At 39.7% G+C, this 24,227-nt stretch overlaps 2 protein-coding genes across 2 annotated transcripts in view; one reads left to right on the top strand and one right to left on the bottom strand.

Annotated features, from left to right (window-relative positions):
* Nucleotides 1-387: 387 nt before the first annotated feature.
* The window catches only part of LOC126379230 (lachesin), a 24,390-nt gene continuing 550 nt past the window's right edge, over nt 388-24,227 (bottom strand). Inside the window, exons 2-10 of the mRNA XM_050027922.1 lie at nt 21,132-21,250; nt 14,869-14,991; nt 14,333-14,489; nt 13,953-14,052; nt 11,850-12,006; nt 11,522-11,628; nt 11,278-11,417; nt 8,894-9,020; nt 388-3,888 (exon numbers count right to left, since the gene is read on the bottom strand). Coding sequence (XP_049883879.1) covers nt 3,867-3,888; nt 8,894-9,020; nt 11,278-11,417; nt 11,522-11,628; nt 11,850-12,006; nt 13,953-14,052; nt 14,333-14,489; nt 14,869-14,991; nt 21,132-21,250 — 1,052 coding nt within the window. The 3' untranslated portion in view covers nt 388-3,866. The remainder of the gene's footprint in view (nt 3,889-8,893; nt 9,021-11,277; nt 11,418-11,521; nt 11,629-11,849; nt 12,007-13,952; nt 14,053-14,332; nt 14,490-14,868; nt 14,992-21,131; nt 21,251-24,227) is intronic.
* The window catches only part of LOC126379235 (uncharacterized), a 22,292-nt gene continuing 15,924 nt past the window's right edge, over nt 17,860-24,227 (top strand). The window contains exon 1 of the mRNA XM_050027927.1: nt 17,860-17,940. The gene's annotated coding sequence lies outside the window, so the exon portion shown is untranslated. The remainder of the gene's footprint in view (nt 17,941-24,227) is intronic.

Below are 24,227 nucleotides of genomic sequence, written 5' to 3'. Positions count from 1 at the left end.
TTTTGACAGGAAATTCCACTTGATATTAACTCAGAATCATGGTCTGAACATCCCCCTCAGTATTCGTTACGGTGTCTCTAACACCCATACCTACTTGTATGGCTACCTGTATGTACTTGTTCGGGTGTAAGTGACATCGTAACGAATACTGAGGGGGCTGATTTAGCTCATTATTCTGAGTTAATATCAAGTGGAATTTTCGATCGCTAAAGTATAGAATTGAAAATAATTTAAAAAACTAAAAAAAAAAATCATGAATTTTGCGACGGAAAAATTCCACTTGATATTAGCCCAGAATCATGGTCTGAATCATCCCCCTCAGTATTCGTTACGATGTCACTTAACACCCTGTATATAAAGTTAAATGTTGCTTGATATTTGGATCACATTATGTATACAATTATGTTGCTACCTATATTGCTTCTCTTTATTTTGATTAGAATAATAATGGGAAGTTGTAATTGTGCTTGGGTGTGCTAAAAAGGGTCATCACTTATACCCAAATCTAAATATATAAAAGGAGAAACTGACTGACTGACATATCAACGCACAGCCTAAACGGCTAAACGTAGGCACTTGAAATTTGGATGGGACGTAGCTTAGGCACCGTAGAGGTGCACTAAGAAAGGAATACCCGAAATTCCCACGGGAACGGGAATTAGCGGGAAAATCCTTTTGTATGAAAAATATCTCTCTTTTATAACACGCCACGCGGACGATGTCGCGGGCAAAAGCTAGTCAAAGATAAAAGATGCATAATGTCTGGTATCCATGAAATTAGCAGGTTAAACGAAGGGAAATCTGTACAGTGCCATCTATACTGTTTTTGAATAACGTAGCCTAAAAGTCCCCCATCAACGAGTCATAATAATGTGTTATAAAATCAGAGTCAGTAACACGCATTGAACTCATGCGGTTTAAATTCATTATAACTTATGAATAGGCTACTTTACAACCTAGTCAAATGAGATACTTTTTACGAAACGTCAAAACGAAAGTTTTCTTCGGAGTTTGTATGGAAATACTGTCCTGTGACGTCATCAATAAAAGCGGTCAAACGTCGTACTCATTGTTACTTAATTCGTAAATGAAATTCGAAAATACGTTAAAAAGTAAAATGAGATTGATTTTTCATCTTCGAATTCTAGATTAGCATGTCTTTCTAACTTATTTATGAATTTTAATCAAGAAAAACGTAAAAGTCCGTCATTTTATCACGTTCTTCTATGACATCACAGTGTGCTATTTCATACAAATTCCACAGTAATTTAGTGTTTTGACGTTTAATAAAAAGTAACTGATTTGACTAGTTTGAAACTAGCCTTGTCGAGTATATATTTTACATTTTTATTACATAACCTTACATTCACTGGTTTAATAACTCATTGTAACTCATCGATTGGCGTAGGTCGTGATACGTGTAAGTCGATTTTGGGTTTTTTAAACATACATACAAATTTAACATTGTCCTAAGCTTATAACTATAGTGATTTGCCGTTTATAGGAATGTTCCCGTTGTTAAAACTCTTTTAATAGTAAGGAGATTGGTTGCTTTTCTTTCCCAAATTGTTATTTCTTGTACTCTGGTAGACTCTGGTCTTATCTGCCTAGGTTCCGTGACGGCCTCAAGTCCGGTGGTTGAGCGTTGGGCTCACGATCCGGAGGTCCCGGGTTCGAATCCCGGTGGGGACATAATCACAAGCACTTTGTGATCCCTAGTTTGGTTAGGACATTACAGGCTGATCACCTGACTTTCCAAAAAGATGATCCGTGCTTCGGAAGGCACGTTAAGCCGTTGGTCCCGGTTACTACTTCTGACGTAAGTAAGTAGTCGTTACATGAGCCATGTCAGAGGCCTTTGGCGGCTCAATGGTAACCCTGACACCAGGGTTGATGGGGTTGGTAATTCACCTCACAACCCACACGATAGAAGGAAGAATCCGCCTAGGTTGAGTAAGAAAGCTAATTTACATAAGTTTCGCGCCTTTTTACTGCCAAAGTGGGAACATTCCTGAGAACGACACATTACTGCTTATAACTACTTGTATCAGATCTACTATTCCATTTGTATAAAAATATTAAAACTTACACACATTTCACTCACTGACAAAGGGTTAACACAGACTTACATAGTACATACAAAAGGCTTTAATCCATTTGCGCTAACCCTACTTTCCTATTAGGTTTTTATGGAAACTTTCTAGCTGACATCTCGTTTACTACAACGACATATTGACTCCGATTCCTGCAGACTCCTTCTAAATTTAAGTTATACCTGTCATTTTCTTATCCACCGAAAAGGAAAGGGACGGATGATCGACAACTGTTAGTTTTATAATGAAAGAATAACCCGGGCGAATAAATTTCATATGCAATCCGATTGACGAGTGCTGTCAACTTAATTCTTTCGCGTTATTGGCCAATATAAAATTTTGGAAGGGCTTTTTTATATTTCTGCGTAAAATTTACGTGTGTTCCATAATGTTATTCCTGTCGATTACCCGTCGCTTTCCTTTTCGGTGGATAAGAAAATGACAGGTATAACTTGAAATAAAATTAGATGGTTTGTACTGGAATCGGCACTATTTTATATACAATTATATTTTACGAAAACTACTCGATTCTCTCTCATCACATCACTTGGGTCATATCTCCTTAGGATACTGCACGCCCCACCAACAAAGTGTAAATGCAAAATGTCTTGTTATGTATAAGAAAACCAGCGGGCCTAGCACCGTAAGCACGCGACTCTTTCTCGCCGCGACAGAGATCGTCTGTCTCTTTCTGTGCAGTACTGTGAGAGAGTGACGGGTGACGTATGTCGAGGCGAGAGAGTCGCGCGCTTACGGTGCTAAGCCGCCAGGTATGCTCAATCCAATGACAAGCCGCCATTGCGAGCCCTTTGATGACGTAAGTGTTACCACTGTGTTACCCTTAAATTGGTATCTCCAAGGACGTAAATTTTATTACTGAAAATTAAGGGAATTACTGACTAATGTATTTAATAATTATTACTTTTTTAACATAATTATCTCAAGAAGGAATCTCTCTTTATTAATAATGACACATGACATATTTAATTTACAATGTGCATTTATGAAAATATAAAATATTGGCCATATTGAATATGAGGTACTTTATTAGATTTGCTATGTAATAGTAACAATGTTAATAAAATATATAACATAGCTAACTATTACTTGTCACATATATAGAAATCATTAAAACTGTAAGTAAAGTATTTTACTAAAAGTTCGAAATTGGCTTGCAAAGTAAATTAGAAACATTGGTCGTGGGTAATTTCTTTTTTACGAAATGGCAACACAGGGTGGGATGACGTCAGCTGGGCTAACCTTGAAATGTTAGCTGTCACTTTTGAGCATACCATTGCATTGAGATTTTCTTATACCATGCAAAATGTAATGTTCAAGTGGGTTAACACGCTCGTCCCGGCTTGACAAGCTGCAGTGAGTACCAGACTTTTGATAATCTAATTTTATCATAATTGAACGTTTCACATTTAAATTTGTTTCTTTTTTAACGTGACTTATTGTAGATATGCCGCAGATGGCATTAACTACTTGGCCGGACAAATGGGGAGCGCTGAGGGCTCTCACCCGGTGAATAACGTAACTACTTGTTAATATCCTTACCTATGGACATTACAAAAGTATAATTTCAGTCAAATGAGATTCATTTTTAGAGTTGAAATTCGGCAGATTTCACACTTTGTTCTTAAAGGATGGTAACATTAGGCCGAAATAAGTGTTGCCATTAGAAATATAAATATGAAGTCGATATGTGTCGCTGTCGCGGCGCTGTAGACATCTCCGTATATAAGTGGGTCGAGCCGAAGGCCTGAGTAGTTAATGTCGGGAATTGGCGATTCTGAAAATAATAATTATAATTGTAATGAAAATAGCCATGGTAGCTCAGTTGGTAGAACGCTTGACTCTCACTTTGAGGTCGCAGGTTCGAATCCAGCGCAGACCTAAAATGATTTTCAAATTTCTTTTCGAATTCATTCACGAATTTCTAAATGACTATCAAGTGAAGGTGAGGTGAAGTGGAAGGAGATTATCGTTAAGCCGTTGGTCCCGGTTACTACTTACTGATGTAAGTACGTAGTCGTTACATGAGTCATTTCAGGGGCCTATAATAACCCTGACACCAGGGTTGATAGGGTTGGTAATCCACCTTACAACCCACACGATAGAAGAAGATCAAGTGAAGGAAAACCTCGTGAGGAAACCCATACTCCCGAGAAATGCATTTCGGAAGTATGTGACCTAACCTGTAATGGGTTGGTTTTCCCTTCGCGTTTGGAAGGTCAGACAGGCGGTCGATTCTGTAAAAAATAAAATTTTTAACAAAAAAAAACCGACTTCAAACGCAAAACTAAAAAGCAATAAATAAATTTACTTCGCACAAAGTAATTAGTACGTATTTTCAATTAGTTAATTATTTTATAAATCTGAAGCCGGTGCCAAGGAAATGCTACAACGAAGTACCGATTCATATATTTTTCAATACTGATTGTTTTGTAATTTTTTTGTTTGACATTGTTTTGTAATTGCTTTGATATAGGTATTAAACAATATTGTGTGTACATAGTAATTTGATATTGTAGTAGGGTTGTTGTAGCATTTACTTGGCACCGACTTCAGAATTATAAAATAATTAACTAATTGAAAATACGTACTAATTACTTTGTGCGAAGTAAATTTATTTATTGCTTTTTAGTTTTGCGTTTGAAGTCGGTTTTTTTTTGTTAAAAATTTTATTTTATTTTACGATTTTAAGTGATGGTTAGACCGAGCAAGGATGCAGACAGACAGATTTTCTGATTTATATTCATATATAATAATATAATATATTATTAGTAGTGATCACAATGATTATTGATGAACATGTTTACACACACACACACTCACACACGCGCTAACGCACACGAGCACACGCGCACGTACACACGCACACACACAGACACACACACACACACACACACACACACACACACACACACACACAGACACAGACACAGACACAGACACAGACACAGACACAGACACAGACACAGACACAGACACAGACACACACAGACACAGACACAGACACAGACACAGACACACACACACACACGCACACACGCACGCACGCACGCACGCACGCACGCACGCACGCACGCACGCACGCACGCACGCACGCACGCACGCACGCACGCACGCACGCACGCACGCACGCACGCACGCACGCACGCACGCACGCACGCACGCACGCACGCACGCACGCACGCACGCACGCACGCACGCACGCACGCACGCACGCACGCACGCACGCACGCACGCACGCACGCACGCACGCACGCACGCACGCACGCACGCACGCACGCACGCACGCACGCACGCACGCACGCACGCACGCACGCACGCACGCACGCACGCACGCACGCACGCACGCACGCACGCACGCACGCACGCACGCACGCACGCACGCACGCACGCACGCACGCACGCACGCACGCACGCACGCACGCACGCACGCACGCACGCACGCACGCACGCACGCACGCACGCACGCACGCACGCACGCACGCACGCACGCACGCACGCACGCACGCACGCACGCACGCACACACACACACACACACACACACACACACACACACACACACACACACACACACGTGTATGTGTACATACACACATGGGGTTGTCAGTGGAAGCTGCTATCATACACACTCACGCATACATATAGATACAGTAGATTTCGCGTGGTTCGCTCGCTGCTAAAGCAGCTCGCGTGTCCTGTTTATTCGAAACTGTCCCTCTACGTATGGCGGCCATCTTGTTTTTCCGCCACTTTGTTCTTTTTCACCAGCGACAGAATTTGACCAAGATTAAAATGGGTGTCGTGGAAACAAACAAAATCCAGGTGCAATAGGTTAGCCAGGCCGTAGGATGTCTCCCTGATTGGGAGCAGTTTTCAAAGATGACGTTCCGATCACACGCCTATACATCATTTTTACCCCCAAGACATTTTCTGGAAAAACAAAATTTTGTATGGCGGCCATCTTGTTTTTTCGCCATTTTGTATTATTTTCACCGGCCATTAAATTCGACCAAGATTTAAATAGGTTTCGTGAAAGAAAAATTGGTTCAGGTGTGATAGTTTCGCCAGGCCGTAGGGTGTCACCCTGATGCGGAGCAGTTTTCGAAATCGGGAAGTATTTCCATACTTAACATGACGATCCGACCACAACCCCGATATATATTTTATATCCCGAGACATTTTCTGAAAAAACAAAATTGTGTATGGCGGCCATCTTGTTTTTCCGCCATTTTGTTTTTTTTTTACGCGCTATGGAATTTGACCAAGATTTAAATAAGTGCTCTGAAAGAAATATTGGTTCACGTGCGATAGTTTTGCCAGGCCGTAGAGTATCTCTCTGATGCGGAGCAGTTTTTGGTGATCAGAAAGTATTTCCGTACTCTACATGACGTTTTGAGTAAGCGCCCCATACATTATTTTTACCCAAACGGGCTTCTTCCAAAATCGACAAAATTTTGTATGGCGGCCATCTTTTTTTTCCGCCATTTTGTTTTTTTGCACCGGCGATTGGATTTGATCAAGATTTAAATACGTTTCGTGAAAGAAAAATTGCTCCAGGTTGTATAGTTTTGCCAGGCCATAGGGTATCTCCCTGATGCTGACCAGTTTTCGAAGGCCGGGAAATTTTCCCGAAGCCTAAAGATCGATCCGATCAATATGACTTTACAAACGCACTAGTCGCTCCTACGATTTTTGAAAATTCCCCTCGATTTCTCTGGTCTTCCATCATCAGATCCTGACTTCCTTGACATGGGACCCCCTTGGGTATATCTCCTTTCAAACAAAAAAAGAATTATCAAAATCGGTTCATATACGACGAAGATATGCCCGAACAAACATAAAAAAAAAAAAAAAAAAAAAAAAAAAAAAAAATATACGGTCGAATTGAGAACCTCCTCCTTTTTTGAAGTCGGTAAAAAACTGGACCTGTCAAATCTTTACGTTAGGTAAGCGGACTCTGTGAAAAACGGGATAATGCTAGGGGGATGATGATTATTGTCAATATGTCTTCTTCTGACTATTGTCATTGCTTCTTTATTACTTACCTACATTTTTTTAAAATAATATAGGTTCAGGTTTACCACCATCTCACCTGATGGTAAATCACGATGTGGTATAGGGTGGATCACGCTTACCTAGCAAATGGCTATTCATTCTAGCCTTGAAGTCTAATGCTAGGGAGATATACAGGGTGTTAGTGACATCGTAACGAATACTCAGGGGGATGATTCAGACCATGATTCTGAGTTAATATCAAGTGGAATTTTCCGTCGCAAAATTCATGTTTTTTTAGTTATTTTAAATTATTTTCAATTCTATACTTTTGTGATGGAAAATTCCACTTGATATTAACTCAGAATAATGAGCTGAATCATCCCTCTCAGTATTCGTTACGATGTCACCTACACCCCGTACAAGTACATATAGTAGCCATATAAGTAAGTATGGGTGTTAGTGCCACTGTAACGAATACTGAAGGGGATGATTCAGACCATGATTCTGAGTCGATAACAAGTGGAATTTCCTGTCGGAAAAGTCATAATAATTTTAGTGCTTTTTTTAAATTATTTTCCGTTCCATACTTTTGCGACGGGAAATTCCACTTGATATCAATTCAGAATCATGGCTCGAATGATCCCTCAAAGTTTTCGTTACGATGTCACTAACACCCTGTATTATTAAATGATATAAGCGAATTGATAATCAATAGTAATATGATAATTTATTTGTTTATATTATTTTATTATCAAAAACGGCCTCTGTGGTGTAGTTGTTAGAGCGTTGGGCTCACGTTAGGGAGGGTAGGCCGATCTATTCTGCTCTATCTAACAGTATGTATTCATTTATTACCTGGGGGGTTAAAGCAATATTGCTATTTGACATTTGTTTGCATTGCGCATTTACTTTTATATGCGCAAATGTCAAAGAGCAATATTGCTTTCTTAGATGAATTGCTTCAACGTGGCCATTTTAACCCCCCAGATCAATAAAGGGATTTATTTTCATGCCGATTTATTTGCGATGGTATTTTCGCATAAACATACAGACATCAAATAACAACAAACATTCATGCAAATGTATCAAATATCAAATCGAAGCCAGCAAGCTTTACCAGACTGCCAATCTACACAGAAAATGTCAAACCTAATTAACTATTAGCTTCAAAATGGCGGGTCTAATTAATGTTGAAATTCTATACAGGGTGTTAGTGACACAGTATCGAATACTGAGGGGGATGATTCTGCTCATCATTCTGAGTTAATATCAAGTGGATTTTACGTCGTAACGTTACGTCGAATTCAAAACGACGAATCTTTGTGTGGTTTTCCAAACCGAAGATATATGGGTGAATATCAAAATGTCAAGTTTGGTGGCTAACTTTCATATTATTGTTTCATGTAAAATTGGGTTCCGACATGAAATCCTTTTCCAGAAAAAATAATATGAAATTTCGCCACCAAACTTGACACATTTTGATATTCACCCATATCTTTTATATAGGACTCGATTTTTAAAGCGACAGATATGGTTTACTCCTTGTCATAGAGTAAGGAATAATACTACGTAAAGAACGGCAACTCTCCGCTCCCCACCAGCGTCTGAGCTAGGTTTACCTCACCCCCTCGAACATAGTTTAGTCTTCAATAGTATTGCGTCAGACGTCACACACACGCGCGTGTACGATAACGTCAATGCGTGGTGTCTGTGTAAAACGAGGTTGTTTGTATGAAGTGTCTGGGGTGTGCCCTAGTATTAAACCTAAGAAGCAAGCGATACATACCTCCTAACAGCGTACCCGAGGTATATGGCCAGCAGGGCGACGAGGGTGCTGGCGGAGGGCGCCAACGAGGCCGCGCCGCCGTAGCGCGCCTGCCCGCACGCGGGGGGACACACCGGGATGATGGTCTCTGTATGGGGCCATACCATGGTCTATGTCATGCGATGCAGAGCATGCTGTGGACTGGCATTTACGAGTTAACCTAGCATAGTATCTCGCCTGTACCGAAGGGGTACAATACCGGTAATTTTCGGTATCAATATTTTTAAACTGGTATTTTCCGGTATTAAAATTTTTAAACCGGTATTTTTTCGGTATTCATATTTTTAAACCGGTAATTTTTTGGTATTCGCATAATAAAACCGATATTTTTTCAGTATGTATATTTTTATACCGGTATTTTCTCGGTATTTATATTTTTAAAGCGGTATTTTTTCGGTATTACTATTTTTATAACCGGTATTTCCATATTTTATCGGTATCAATATGTCCAAAGCTGGTATTTTCTTCGGTACTTTATATATTAAAATTTCGGAAAGCAATCTAAATTCTTCATTTACAAATTTTTGTTAAAAAATAAAAGTGAAACTCTTAAAAATGCCAGAACACACCAAAAAAAAACGAAAAAAAATAATTTATACTTGTATGCACAAAAGAAATCAAATAAACTGCTATTTTTTATTTCTTTAAAGCATAAAAGTTCAAACGCAATGTAGAAAATGAATATCAATGCATTCTTTAAACAATGTTTAGGAAAACAAAGTTTAACCGATGCATCGAAATATTAAAAAAAAATGATGAAGATTCCGACAAACATAGAACACTAAAAGGTAGTTTTAATGTGTAGTTCTTTAAATTTAATAACGAGAAAGCGTGGCGTTGCCGAAGAAGAAGGCATCGAGAAGAACCTGTTTAGGTTTAGCGATGTTTGTAAACCAATCTATGTGTAATTTATGATGTCTTATAAAAAAAAAATGAAGAAAGATAAAAATGAAGTTTGCCGGAATTTCTACCATTGGTACTGATTCGAGTAGACACTTTCTTATTTTCATCATCATCAACTTAAGAGCCACGCTCTTGTCGGTGTAGCATTCTCCATTCTTGTCTATCAAAGACCAATTCCTTCACCTCCTTATAAGACACGACGTTCGCCTTCTCTTTAATCTGTTCCATGTAAGCTTCTTGGTCTTCCCCTTCCTCTTTCCTTGTAGCTTTCCCCCCTTCCTTCTTTCCTTATAGCTTTGATGATGTTTTTTAATAAACTCGTCGTGTCTTATTTAAACTTGTTTTTTTAATATGATTCAAAGTAAAAACATTAATATTTCACAATAAAAATATCTGTCGACGGATGATGGACAGCTGTTAGTTTACAACCCGGGCGAATCAAATAGGCACCTCGTTAGTATGCCGTCCGTTTGACGCGTGCTGTCAACTGAATTCTGGCGGGTTATTGGCCAATGTAAATTTTAGGCCTGTCGATTACCCGTCTCCTTCCTTTCCGGCGGGTAACAAAAATTACAGGTATAACTTAAAATAAAATTAGATTGTGTCTACAGGAATTAGCACCAATATCTACTTCAATCAAATAGGCATCTACCATTCCAATTCAAATATAATTTAATACACCAAAATAAAAAGGAGAGAGTACGCGCCATGAAAGAAGTCCTGTAGATTTCAATGGAACGAAATGACAAGTCATGGCAACTGGCGGTCTTATCGCTTTAAGCAATCAATACTCAGAACTAGCTGTATACTCTGTTCATATATCCAGCTTAAGCTCCCCTAACAAAGTCTCTGCTGCATCCGTTAGGCTATGCCACCTGGGAACCGGTGTAGAGGGCACTCGTTCACTATGTGAGATATGGTTTGATCCGGGTGACCACATTTACAGTATGGCGACTCCTTTATGTAGGTGATGGTTCGACTTTCCATGCTTGGTCCTATACCGGTTCACCCGGATCAAACCCTACCTCACATAGTGCCACGTGCCATAGTGCCATGAGTGCCACGTGCCATAGTGCCACGTGCCATAGTGCCACGAGTGCCACGCGCCATAGTGCCACGTGCCATAGTGCCACGTGACATAGTGACACGTGCCACGTGACATAGTGACACGTGCCACGTGCCACGTGCCACGTGACATAGTGCCACGTGCCATAGTGCTACGTGCCATAGTGCCACGTGCCAAAGTGCCACGTGCCATAGTGCCACGTGCCATAGTGCCACGTGCCATAGTGCCACGAGTGCCTTCTACACCGGTTGGCAGGTGGCATAGCCGAGCGGTTTAGGTGTCAAACTTACAGTTACACCAAACAGTAAGCAGTTATGTTTGGAAACATTGAACTTTAAAGGATATTGGGCGTTGCAAGTGGAGTTGAGGAGCTTACCAAATAACTCGACTGTGCCCTCATCGGTGCCAAGTTTGTTCTGCGCCTTACAGGTGAACAAACCGTACTGCCGCTTCTCTATGGTGATCACGCGTAGTGTCGTGTCAGTGAACTCGTCTGCCGTCGCGAAGTGGGAGATTCTGGAAAAGAAAAGATATCTCCATATCTCCTGGTTGATTGAGGGGAGGCCTGTGCCTAGCAGTGGGACTTATATAGGCTGTCTATGTATGTAATGTAATGTAACCTGTAATGTTGGTTGTTGGACAGCTGCACTTCGTCCTTGAGCCAGGTGATGGCGGGGGGCGGGTACGCCTCCACGTGGCACTCGATGTCCATGTCATATTGTAGAGCCTGCAAATGTAATGAACTGTAATAGGCCACAAAAAAAAGTTTTCATCTCGAGCCCCTCCGTGCTTCGGAAGGCACGTTAAGCCGTTGGTCCCGGCTGCATTAGCAGTCGTTAATAACCTTATCGCTTAGAGCGGGTTTACTATGTATTTTTTGCCGAATATTTTTTTCTTCATTTCTCATTTTTCTCCTTATTTGTGTGGCCAAATGAGGTGATATCTCACCTGACCGAGTCTCGGGCGGGGCACGGTTACCACAGGCGCAAATTCCACTTCCAAGTTGATGTTCCTTCTCGCTCCCTTGCCTACACCGTTCTCCGCTACGCAATAGTAAGTGCCGCGGTCCTCCTTGTGGACAGACGCTATCTTCAGGATGTTGCCTCTGAAATTAATTGTTACAAGTCATCAGCGGTGAACGAAAACATCGCGAGGAAACCCACATTCCCGAGAAATGCATTTTTGGAGGTATAATAAAATTTGATAATACGATGAATCCTTAAGTGTATGTACAAATCTTTCGGGTTAATGTTACACTTGTTTGTTTATGTGTTTTTTATAAATAATAAATTAAAAATAAATGTAAAATAGAGTAGAATAGAAATTGTTTATTATAAAAGGACGCCACACACAAAGACAAGACAATAACATCACTTAAAAATGTTTACAAAAAGCATAGAGAATGTTCATTAGAATGATCATAAGGTGGTGGTGGACGTCCTGAGATAAAAGGGCCTCACTCAGCACAAGTCGCGGCGTGAACACGACGCTGGTGTCACGTGGACCCTGTTGGGTGACGCACGAACGTCGTGTTCCATAAATATGCGTTAATATTCGTACATATATTATATATTACCAAATAACTTAAATATAATTTAAGTGTATATGTCACCGTAAAATTGTAAATAACGTTAGATTCTCGCGAGATTGTGAACTGTCGAAAAATTGTGAAACGTAATATACTGCTTACAATTTAACGTATTATTATTCGTCAGATTATAATCTATCGAAGTAAAACTGTTAAATCACAATCTTACAATTGTCAAATTGTCAACTGTCCGACGGCTGTCCCTGATTGGTCGGCCTTACAGTAGACCGTTCTGTGTCCATAGAGTTAGGAATAAAACACAGGTGTCAGTCAAATAAAATAAATGCTCTTCAAGATTGTGAAATCAAGTACGTATTTATTAATTATTTAGTAAGTAATCAATAATTCTGACATCACATGGTAAGAAAAAATGTATCAAAATTAAAAAATCTGAAACGTATCATTCAGTATACTTTTCGTGTGTAAGACAAACATGCTGGCGGCATAGGGGTGGCCCAAGGGCCACCCCCGCCGCACCCTAACCTACTGTTATGCCTTGTAAAAATTATGACAAAACACTATTATTCTAAAAAAGAATCATGGATATCTATTTATTAATCCCAAAAATAAGTTATACCTAACAAACCAGTATTCCTAGATGTTATTATGGGAAAGTAAAACAATTATGCTAAAAAACGTTATGCATAAAGGATTATGATAATTAAAATTATGACAAAAACATTTATGCATTTTAAGAGAATCCCAAATTAACATTATGCTCACTCTAATAGTTTTGTAACTCTATGGTATAGCACGCGAGGTGCGTTTCGTATCACAATTTGACGGTTTCACTTCGATAAATTATAATCTACCGAAAATAATACGTTAAATTGTAAGCAATATGATACGATTCATAATTATTTGACAGTTCACAATCTCGCGAGATAGATTATAATCTAACGTTATTTACAATTTTACGGTGACATATATAAACAAATATTATCACAACAATGTATACATAACAGGCAGTAGCTTCTGTAAAAAACCGGACCTGTCAAATCTACAGGTTAGGTAAGCGGACCCTGTGAAAAACTGGATAACGCTAGGGAGATGATGAAGTCATTAAATAGAGCCGGCTGGCCGGAAGGTAGGCCGGAGTGAGAAGGTGGCTGAGTTCGGATACAGACCTACGCACACCCCGTACACTTCATACAAGCAACCTCGTTTCACACAGACACTACACATTGACATTATCGTACACGCGCTGTGTACAGTCATGAGCAATATAATGTACCCACTTTAAGACTCTGTCGCACTAACATATTTGACATTTAGTGAGACTTACAGTTCAATTTGTCAAAAAAGTGAATGTGACATGGTACCAAAGTGTGTACATATTAATGCTCGTGACCGTATGTGACATCTGACAACCATACGATTGAAGACTATACTATGTCCGAGCGGAGTGAGGTAAACCTAGCTCAAACGCTGGTGGGGAGCGAAGAGTTGCCTTTCTTACACACCTGTAGATGGAGCCACCTGTGGGCAGGATAGCGTTGTTCTCGCGGCGCCATGATATCTTGGGCGACGGGAATCCGCCGGCGTAACACTCCATTTGAGTAGCTGAAAGTATAAGTATCAAAATTTAGTTATAACCGTACTTGGCTACGCGAGACTCGTACTTGGCTACGCGAGACTCGTACTTGGCTACGCGAGACTCGTACTTGGCTACGCGAGACTCGTACTTGGCTACGCGAGACTCGTATTTGGCTACGCGAGCCTCGTACATGGCTACGCGAGACCCGTACTTGGCTACGCGAGACCCGTACTTGGCTACGCGAGACTCGTACTTGGCTACGCGAGACCCGTACTTGGCTACACGTTAGCTACATAGTGCACTTACTCTCCCCCTCGCTGGAAACGACGGAGCGCGTGGAGTTGTCGGATATGATGGGCGGGCGGCGCACCTGCAGCTCGACTTCCGCCGTGATCTTGTTGCTGACCGAGATGATCACCTGGCACTGGTACCAGCCCGAGTCCGTCTCCTGGATGTCCTTAATCTGTGGGAAAATTATAATAAAGATAAATTTTAAATCCAGAAAATCTGACTCGGACGGGACTTCAACCCGCAGCTCTTGTCAAGCCGGAACGAGCGACCATTAGTTATAACCGTACTTGCCTACGCGATACCCGTACTTGGCTACGCGAGACCCGTACTTGCCTACGCGATACCCGTACTTGGCTACGCGAGACCCGTACTTGGCTACGCGAGACCCGTACTTGCCTACGCGAGACCCGTACTTGGCTACGCGAGACCCGTACTTGGCTACGCGAGACTCGTACTTAGCTACGCGAGATTCGTACTCTAGGCCACGGAAGCCGTTAAGTCACGGCGGTTAATAAAGCGGTTAGTTATCTGAATCGAAAGATTGGACTCACCGAAAGTGTATACGTGGCCGAAGCATCATCAAACCGGAGGGAGAATCTGGAATCCCTGATGATGAGCCCGGAGTTGGTGGATAGCGGGAGAGACTCCGTTGACTTCTGACGGTCATACTTCACCTGGGAACAGAATAAACGCATTTAAATAATTCCACCAGAAAGCAAAGGTCCCTGACATGGCTCACGTAACGACTACTTACTTACATCAGTAAGTAGTAACCGGGACCAACGGCTTAACGTGCCTTCCGAAGCACTGATCATCTTACTTTCGGACAATCTGGTGATCAGCCTGTAATATCCTAACCAAACTAGGGACAACAACGTAATTTTTGTGATCTGTCCCCACTGGGAATCGAACCCGGGACCTCCGGATTTGGTCAATGTATGGGTTACACTCTACAACGCTGCTCCACTGCGGGTCGGTGGAGGATTTTTAGCCTACTAGCTGGGGCCAATGGCTTAACCTGCCAAAAACAAAAATAATAAAAAAAAAACTTTTATTTCGGGATCAATCCCATATCACAAAGTGACAACAGTCAACAGTGTCTACATAATATAATGACATTTGCATGCCAACATTGTTATGGCGAAACATGTATCATCATCATCAGCCCATTAACATGCTGGGGCACGGGCCTTCCCTATGGATGGATAGGGAGATCGGGCCTTAAACCATCACGCGGGCCCAGTGCGGATTGATGGTTATTAACGACTGCTAATGCAGCCGGGACCAACGGCTTAACGTGCCTTCCGAAGCACGAAACATGTATACCTACTTCTATTACCCACTTGTCACCATATTCACTATGTTTGACGCAAATAAAGTTTCTATTCTATTCTAACATAAATTCTGTGAGGCGTCCAACCCTTATCTCTAACATTGTCACATTATATGCACTTTAATATCTAAAGTAAACTCCATCTAATGCAGTTAAGTGGCGTATGCACTCGTGTTTGTTCAGTCATTAGAGTAAATTAATGTTTGTTTTATGACATTGATGAAATTGACTCGTGCAATAATATCTTTACCCATATAACATAACAAATACTTTAAAAATATAACATAAGAAAAACTTTGCAAAAAAGGTTGTTATAAAGTTAGTGATTATTTAGAAGATATGAATGCATGGGATTAACTGTCTGAGAACTGATATTAGGCAATAAACCTACATCAGTAACTAGTAACCGGGCCAACGGCTTAACGTGCCTTCCGAAGCACGGATCATCTTACATTCGGACAAATCAGGTGATCAGCCTGTAATGTCCAAACCAAACTAGGGTTCACAAAGTGATTTTTGTGATATGTCCCCACCGGGATTCGAACTCGGGGCCTCCGGATCGTGAGCCTAACGCTCCACCACTGGACCACGGAGGCCGTTCTATTATATTCTAACATCAAACTCTATTCTTAGACAAATAGAGCACTTTAGATATATTTTTAGATTATAACAGCGGAAATCTATAATCATAACCAATTGAATGCGTTTACGCATTCTTAAACAGGGTATATTAGTGACACCGTACCGAATACTGAGGGGGATGATTCAGCTCATGATTCTGAGTTGAGAAAATTCATGTTTTTTTTTTTTGTGATGGAAAATTCCACTTGATATTTAACTCGGAATTTTAAGCTGAATCACCACCCTCAGTATTCGTTACGATGTCACTTACACCCCGTACAAGTACTGGGGTCTGTTTAATAAAACTTACAATTGTAAATTACAACGACAATTTGATGTTCATTACGTAGCTAATATGAAACTGCAAAATATTCATAATCACACACTCCGCAATGTACATCAAATTGTCATTGTAATTTACAATTGTAAGTTTTATTAAACAGGCCCCTGTTCTTTTTTTTTCAGTTCCATACTTTAGCGATGGAAAATTCCAAATTATATCAACTGAGAATGGATCTGTACCATCCCTTATAGTTTTCGTTACGGTGTCACTAACACCCTGTATTAACACTGGCTTGTGCCCGCTTTACACTTACTGGGTAACCGTGTACCACCCGAGCCCACATCGTCAATTACCATAAACATAACATAAAGAATAACAAAACTCACCTTCTATAATTTTATAACATATATATATTTCTCCTCTTTTGTCAAAACAATACTTTAAATCTTATAATACTATTTTCGTAACCATCCAAGTTTTTCCACGTCCCTCCATGACAAACCCCAAAAAACACTACGTATACAACGGTAACTCTCTCTTCCCACCCCCGCACCAATTCGTATAGGGCGCCGATCTCACCCCCTCTGGGTCTTACTTTAGTCTAAATAGTCTGGAAAGTTCCTCATTGAAAAAAAATGGGTAGTTTCTCAGGTCAAAGATAAATTATGAAACTATTACTAAATAAAGACAGATCTAAAGGTGACAACGAACATTTTCTTTTTCTATTTAAGTACATTATTTATGGGTTTTTTTCGTTAGATGTACGGTCACGAGCATTAATATGTATACACTTTGGTACCATGTCACATTAACTTTTTTGACAAATTGAACTGGAAGTCTCACTAAATGTGAAATATGTTAGTGCGACAGAGTCCTAAAGTGGGTACATTATATTGCTCATGACTGTACGTAGTCGTTACATGAGTCATGTTAGGGGCCTATGGCGGCTCAATAGTAACCCTGACACCAGGGATGATGGAGTTGGTAATCACCTCACAACTCACACGACAGAAGAGAAGATTTATGGATTTTAATAAAGAAAAACGTAATAATAAGTGGGACATTTTGTCACATTTTTCTATGACGTCACAGTGTGCTTTTTCATACAAATTTCGTGTTTTGACGTTTAGTAAAAAGTAACTGATTTGACTAGTTAGAAACAACCCTATTGCGCTCCTGTGGATGTTATGTTTTTTATTGACACCCTTTACTCGAGTGTATACAATAAAATAATATGTTTTACCTATATACTACCTATATATAATTTAGTAGTATATAAGCTGTTACGACTAACAGAATGCGTTAGTTCCTTTTTGAGAATTATATGGGTGTGCTCAACTAGCTTGAACAACGTTTTAAGCCGTTTTTCTCTTGTCGGATAGTAAGGTACGTAAGATATTGCTTATTTATAAAATACACGCCTTTTCCCTGCCGGGTTGAGCAGAGACATAACATAACACAGCGTCACGCCTGTATCCCCGAAGGGGTAGGCAGAGGTGTATTATTATAAACATACACCTACTCCTCACCAGGTACGGTCACGAGCATTAACTTTTTTGACAAATTGAACTGTAAGTCTCACTAAATGTCAAATATGTTAGTGCGACAGAGTCCTAAAGTGGGTACATTATATTGCTCATGACTGTACGTTTATGCAGAAACTATAGAATTTGCTTGGATCCTGACACTTTTCTTGCTTCCTCCACATTCATCAATCGTTTCAAACATTTAAGTACTTCTTTTATTTTGTACAATAAAGTTTATTATTAAAAAAAGAAAAGAGAAGTGTGTCAGGATCGAAGCAAATGCATTTCCCCGGTTGGAAATAGACGTGAGTTTATGTATGTAAGTTTATTATTATTTGTAATTGTAATGTATGAGCGTAATTGCTCGATTACTTTTGCTAGGCGTTTAATATTATTTTTAATTAAGATGAAATGTGAGTAGTTTGATATTTGTCTCTTGTAATAAATCTCGTTTTGTGAACAGACGTGTTTCCTTGTCCCGGAAGCTTTCTGCTGATTCCAGGGTGTTTAGTGCCTTATAGGGACATATACAATAGTAATGTTCTTTCCATATCTAAGGACTAGGAGGCGTCGCATTTCATCCTTATGTTGTGGATATGTCGTGGCCAGATCTTAGAATTGATCATTTCAAGATGTGTTCAAATGATCATATTTCATGAAATAGCCAACTTAAACAGCCTCCGTGGTCTACTGGTTAGAGTTAGACTCACGATCTGGAGGTCCGGGTTCGATTCCCGATGGGGACATTGTCGAAATCACTTTGTGAGACTGTCAATCAATCAATAATACTTTATTGCACAATGACATATACAAAGGACATAAACATACGAATAAAAACATAAGCACAATAGGCGGCCTTATTGCTAAACAGCAATTTCTGCCAGGCAACCTTACTTCGACTTAGACGACTGTCCTTTGTTTGGTAAAGACTTTCAGGCTTGAATCACCTGATTGCCTGAAAAAGTAAGATGATTCCGTGCTTCGGAGGGCACGTTAAGCTGTTGGTCCCGGCTATTAACCGTAAAAACACCTCCACCAACCCGCAGTGGAGCAGCGTGGTGGAGTATGCTCCATACCCCCTCCGGTTGATTGAGGGGAGGCCTGTGCCCAGCAGTGGGACGTATATAGGCCATCAGGTGAGACGGTGGTCAAACACGAAACTATGTTAAAAAAAATGGAGTTCCAGACCAGAGGCCGAAGCTAACACGTAGAGGTCCTTTAAAACATTTTAATCATAATTGTGGCTCTGCCGACCCCACTAAGGATTAGAGGCGTGGGTTTATTTATGTAAAGGCAGCGTTTTAACAGGTCACCGACCCAAAAATTGTCACGGTCATTCAGACAGTTTTAATATATGACTTCCTTCCATCAATAGAGATCATTGGTACTCAATACAACTAATTTATGACCTTAAGCCTCCCCTTCATGTTAAAATGGTTCAAGCATGACGCTGTATGCAGCTTATGACATCTATAATGGTCGAGGACCATACGGGTACTGACAATACGTTAAATACTTCATTGACATGGCCGGATCGTGAATTTAGAATAGAATAGAATAACTTTATTCCCAAAACAGTGCAGTACAATAGTAGAGAAGATAAAGATAAGTAAGTATACAAATCAAAAATACACTGCCAGGGAAAAGGGACTGACTCAGCATGTTGTTGCGAAGGATAGTAGAAATACCACTCTTAGCAACACTGATATTCTGCCAGTACCTAAGTTACGCTTATAAATACTTTGAACTGTCGTGCCAACAAAAAGTGTCGGGATTTACTTACAATAAATAAGAAAATAAGCAAATATAATTATGAAGAAAATATATAAATTAAGGGATTACGAAAAATATGAAAGTATTAGTCAAAGGTAGATAGTATGCCAAGGGGTTAAAGTATACATAATAGATACGACAAATAAAATTTGTGGGGCCCTGGGCTGAAACTACTTGGGGGCCTATCTTAATACTCAACTAATAGAAAACAATATTTTAACAGACATTTTTTTTTCAAATTATGGTCTACTTTTTGTAACCCCGGGGCCCTGAGCTGCAGCCCAATCAGCCCATAGGTAGATCATGTTCATTGATGTCGCTTTCACTCTAGTGGGGTAGATAGGAAGGTGTATTTTTTAAATGAGTGACTTTCCAGGCTGCGTATCACAAACACAATATACTTAGATGGGTTAATAGGCTCCGATAGGGATAAAGAGTGTGCGAATTAGTGTGGAAATAAACACAATTTGAATCATTCATTACGCATAAGTTATCAGAGGTCAAACTCTCGCGATAGTGCATATTGATTTAATAACAGTTCTGGGAATACATATATAAACTTACGCCCATTTCCCACCGGCGTAAGCAGAGACTATGGAATTCCATTTGCTTCGATCCTGACTAGTGACGGGCAGGGAAAGAAAAAATTGGGTGGGAAAGAAAAAAATTCGGGAAAATAAAATAAACACCCGAAAAATTCCCGAATTATGGGAAAATATTTTTTTTAATTTAATTATTTTTAATATAATTATTATTTGTATGTCGTTTCCATATCTCGGGGCTATGGAGGCTTAGACTTAGGCCCAGATTTCCCGGGTAAGAACCCAACACTAATCCTGACACACTTCTCTTGCTTCCTCCACATTCATCTATCGTTTCATACACGCACGCCGGTTCAGAGTAGATCGTACTGAACCTTTTCTAAGGATATCTCCAATTTGGTCAATGTACGTCCTTCTAGGTCTTCCTCTGCCAGCCCTCCCACCATGCATACAAACATACATACATAAACTCACGCCTATTTCCCACCGGGGTAAGCAGAGACTATGGAATTCCATTTGCTTCGATCCTGACACACTTCTCTTGCTTCCTCCACATTCATCTATCGTTTCATACACGCACGCCGGTTCATTATGGATCGTACTGAACCTTTTCTAAGGATATCTCCAATTTGGTCAATGCACGGTCACGAGTAATATGTGTACACTATGATACTTACCATGTCACATTAACTTTTTGTATTTTTTTTTGTACTGGGTGTCTTAATCTATAACTTACCCATAGCACGGGGTAATCCTGGGCATAGTGCACGGAGCAGTCCAGGTCGACCTGGCCTCCGATGTCCCGGATCTGTTCCTGGGTTATGTGCGAGATCGTGGGCGTCCGCTGGCCCAGCGCTGGGGGTGGGAACACAAAACACAGTTACAAAACACAAGCATTGCTTCTCCACATGGTACAGTCATGAGTAATATCATATATCCACTTTAGGACTCTGTCGCACTAACATATTTGACATTTAGTGAGACTTACAGTTCAATTTGTCAAAAAAGTTAATGTGACATGGTACCAAAGTGTATACATATTAATGCTCGTGACCGTACCCAAGGGAAGGCAAAAAAAAAATGGTTTTATTTTGCACTGTCTACCCCGCTACGCTTTCATTACATTCATTACCTATACCTAAGGTCTTTACCAATCGTTACCAAATTCCAATTAAAAAATATCTTTATAGTAGGTAACATAGTTACAATTTGAATCGTCAATTTTTACATAACGAACGTCTCATCCGCCTAAAAGTACTGCAGCTTCTCACAACCTATATGTATAGCCGGGGAAAAGAAGCTGCGAGAAAAACCTTGGCAAAGGGCAGACATTTTTTTTTAATATACTGTTATACAATTTCAAAATCTGCCTGCCTAATATAATATCAGCCATAAGGCCTGTTGTACTAACCTAACTAATTGTAGGTAGTTGTTTATTTTTTAATGTTTGTTTTAAGTACAATAAAGAGTTGTTGTATTTGTATTGTATTGTAAGAAATCGAGTACAGTTTCACAATACAATACAATAAACATTACATACATACATAAACAGCCTATATACGTCCCACTGCTGGGCACAGGCCTCCCCTCAATCAGCCGGAGGGGGTATGGAGCATACTCCACCACGCTGCTCCACTGCGGGTTGGTGGAGGTGTTTTTACGGCTAATAGCCGGGACCAACGGCTTAACGTGCCCTCCGAGGCACGGTATCATCTGACTTTTTCGGACAATCAGGTGATTCAAGCCTGCAAAGTCTTTACCAAACAAAGGACAGTCTCACAAAGTGATTGACAATATACATTATTACAGCAAAATAATAGTTACAAAAGAAACGTAACTAGGTACACGACAAAAGGCGGCCTTATCGCTCTAAAGCGATCGACAACCATAAGGCGAGAGAATATGTAAAAAAATAAAAAATTGCATGTTAAAAGTTTCACGTGCTCTACGGAGCACGGAGGAGCTCGAAAGGAATACTAGGCTAGTAAACCTATAAGGTTCGCGTTCCGTGCCTACCCTGAAAACGCCAAAGCGTGAATATATGTAATAGGTACTTAGCTACCTCTATAAGTCCATTGTTTTAGTGACTATCACAGGTCCAATCACCCTACATCCTGCGGCCGATGGGGCGGAAAATGTATCGATTACCCTACCAGTGGCTCTCAAACTTTTTGGTGCTCGCTACCTTCTTTGCGGGGTAGGCAGGACGTATAATCAAATGTCGTAATACCAATTATATTACCACAGACGGAGTAACTAATTTAGGTACTAGAGTGCAGTAAACAGCAGTGTCATTATATTGTTCATTTCTTTTTTAATGCAAATAAAAAAAAATATGGCGCGGATCTTTACATATAGATATGTACTTCTCATCCACCACCGCCACATGACTGTACGACCAATATTTTGTATTTTATTATTATTTTTCTGTTTCTTTTACGTTTTTGTTAATAATTGTGATTTTGTGTAATAGTTTTTTTTTTCCCCTATTGTGTTTGTATTGTTACTGTGGTGTCCTCTAATAATATAATATACTTTCTTTCTTTCATTAAAACAAATTTTGGTTCATGAGTTTAATGCGGGATATTTCAGGCTACATTCACTAAAAACAATATAGATAGCGTTGTACATATTTTCTTTCATTTAACCCTCTAATTTCATGAGTCATAATGTATCTTTTATCTTTGTTTTTGGGTATAAATGATGACCCTTTTTATTACACCCAGGCACAATTACATCTTCCACCCATTATTCTTCTGATCAAAATAAAGAGAAGCGATATAGGTAGCAACATAATTCTATACATAATGTGATCCAAATATCAATCAACAATTATTTTTATATATGCTTCTGCCATTACATTGTATTTTGGAATAATTATGTACCTGAGTAATGAGAAAATAGGTAATTATCACGTTAAATCTGTACAACGCCATCTATATTGTTTTTGGTGAATGAAGCCTGGAAAGTCCTTCATTCATGATGCTGAAGCACCCTGTACGGTCACAAGCATTAATATGTATACCCTTTGGTACCATGTCACATTAACTTTTTTGACAAATTGAACTGTAAGTCTCACTAAATGTCAAATATGTTAGTGCGACAGAGTCCTAAAGTAGGTACATCATCACACATGACTGTACGTTTAATCAGAGACTATGGAATTTCATTTGCTTCGATCCTGACACTTTTTTTGCTTCTTACTCAGTCATGAATCGTTTCAAACATTTAAGTACTTCTTTTATTTTGTACAATAAAGTTTATTATTAAAAAAAGAAAAGAGAAGAGTCCTAAAGTGGGTACATTATAATGCTCATGACTGTACCTATGTGAAATTAAAAAGTAAAAAATGATAATAAAAAAGTGAAATGGAATTGTATGGTCTCAGCCTAGCCCAACATTAATCAAATGAGATCTTATGCATTGTAGATATTTAAAGTATGATAAATATTAAAAAGTTACAATGACTGTACAATCAAAGACCAAAAGTGCAGTCACTGAACCCAGCGAATTATTCGTAAAGTGGTGAAATTATGAACTATTAGTTGTCATAATTATAAAATTTGTTCATGTAGGTAGTTGTTTTTGGTCTATTACAGAAACGACAAACAAGTAGGTACGAATTCCTCTGAAATGAATAAAAAATATCACAAGAATAGAATAATATTATTCTACCTTCACAGATTTGTTTCTGGGATGATTGTATCAAACGTAAAGAATATACCTATTATTATTTAATAAGATTTTCAACAACAAAGGGTATGTATAATAAGGGGTGCCGGCGACGGCGTAGTTTGAGGCACGCTACCCCAGCAAAAGGGGTAGATAGAGC

This window comes from Pectinophora gossypiella, chromosome 28 (assembly GCF_024362695.1).
Source record: "Pectinophora gossypiella chromosome 28, ilPecGoss1.1, whole genome shotgun sequence".
Classification (NCBI taxonomy): Eukaryota; Metazoa; Arthropoda; class Insecta; order Lepidoptera; family Gelechiidae; genus Pectinophora; species Pectinophora gossypiella.
Note: the sequence above shows the minus strand (reverse complement) of the source record. Positions and strands in the feature narration are given on the sequence as shown.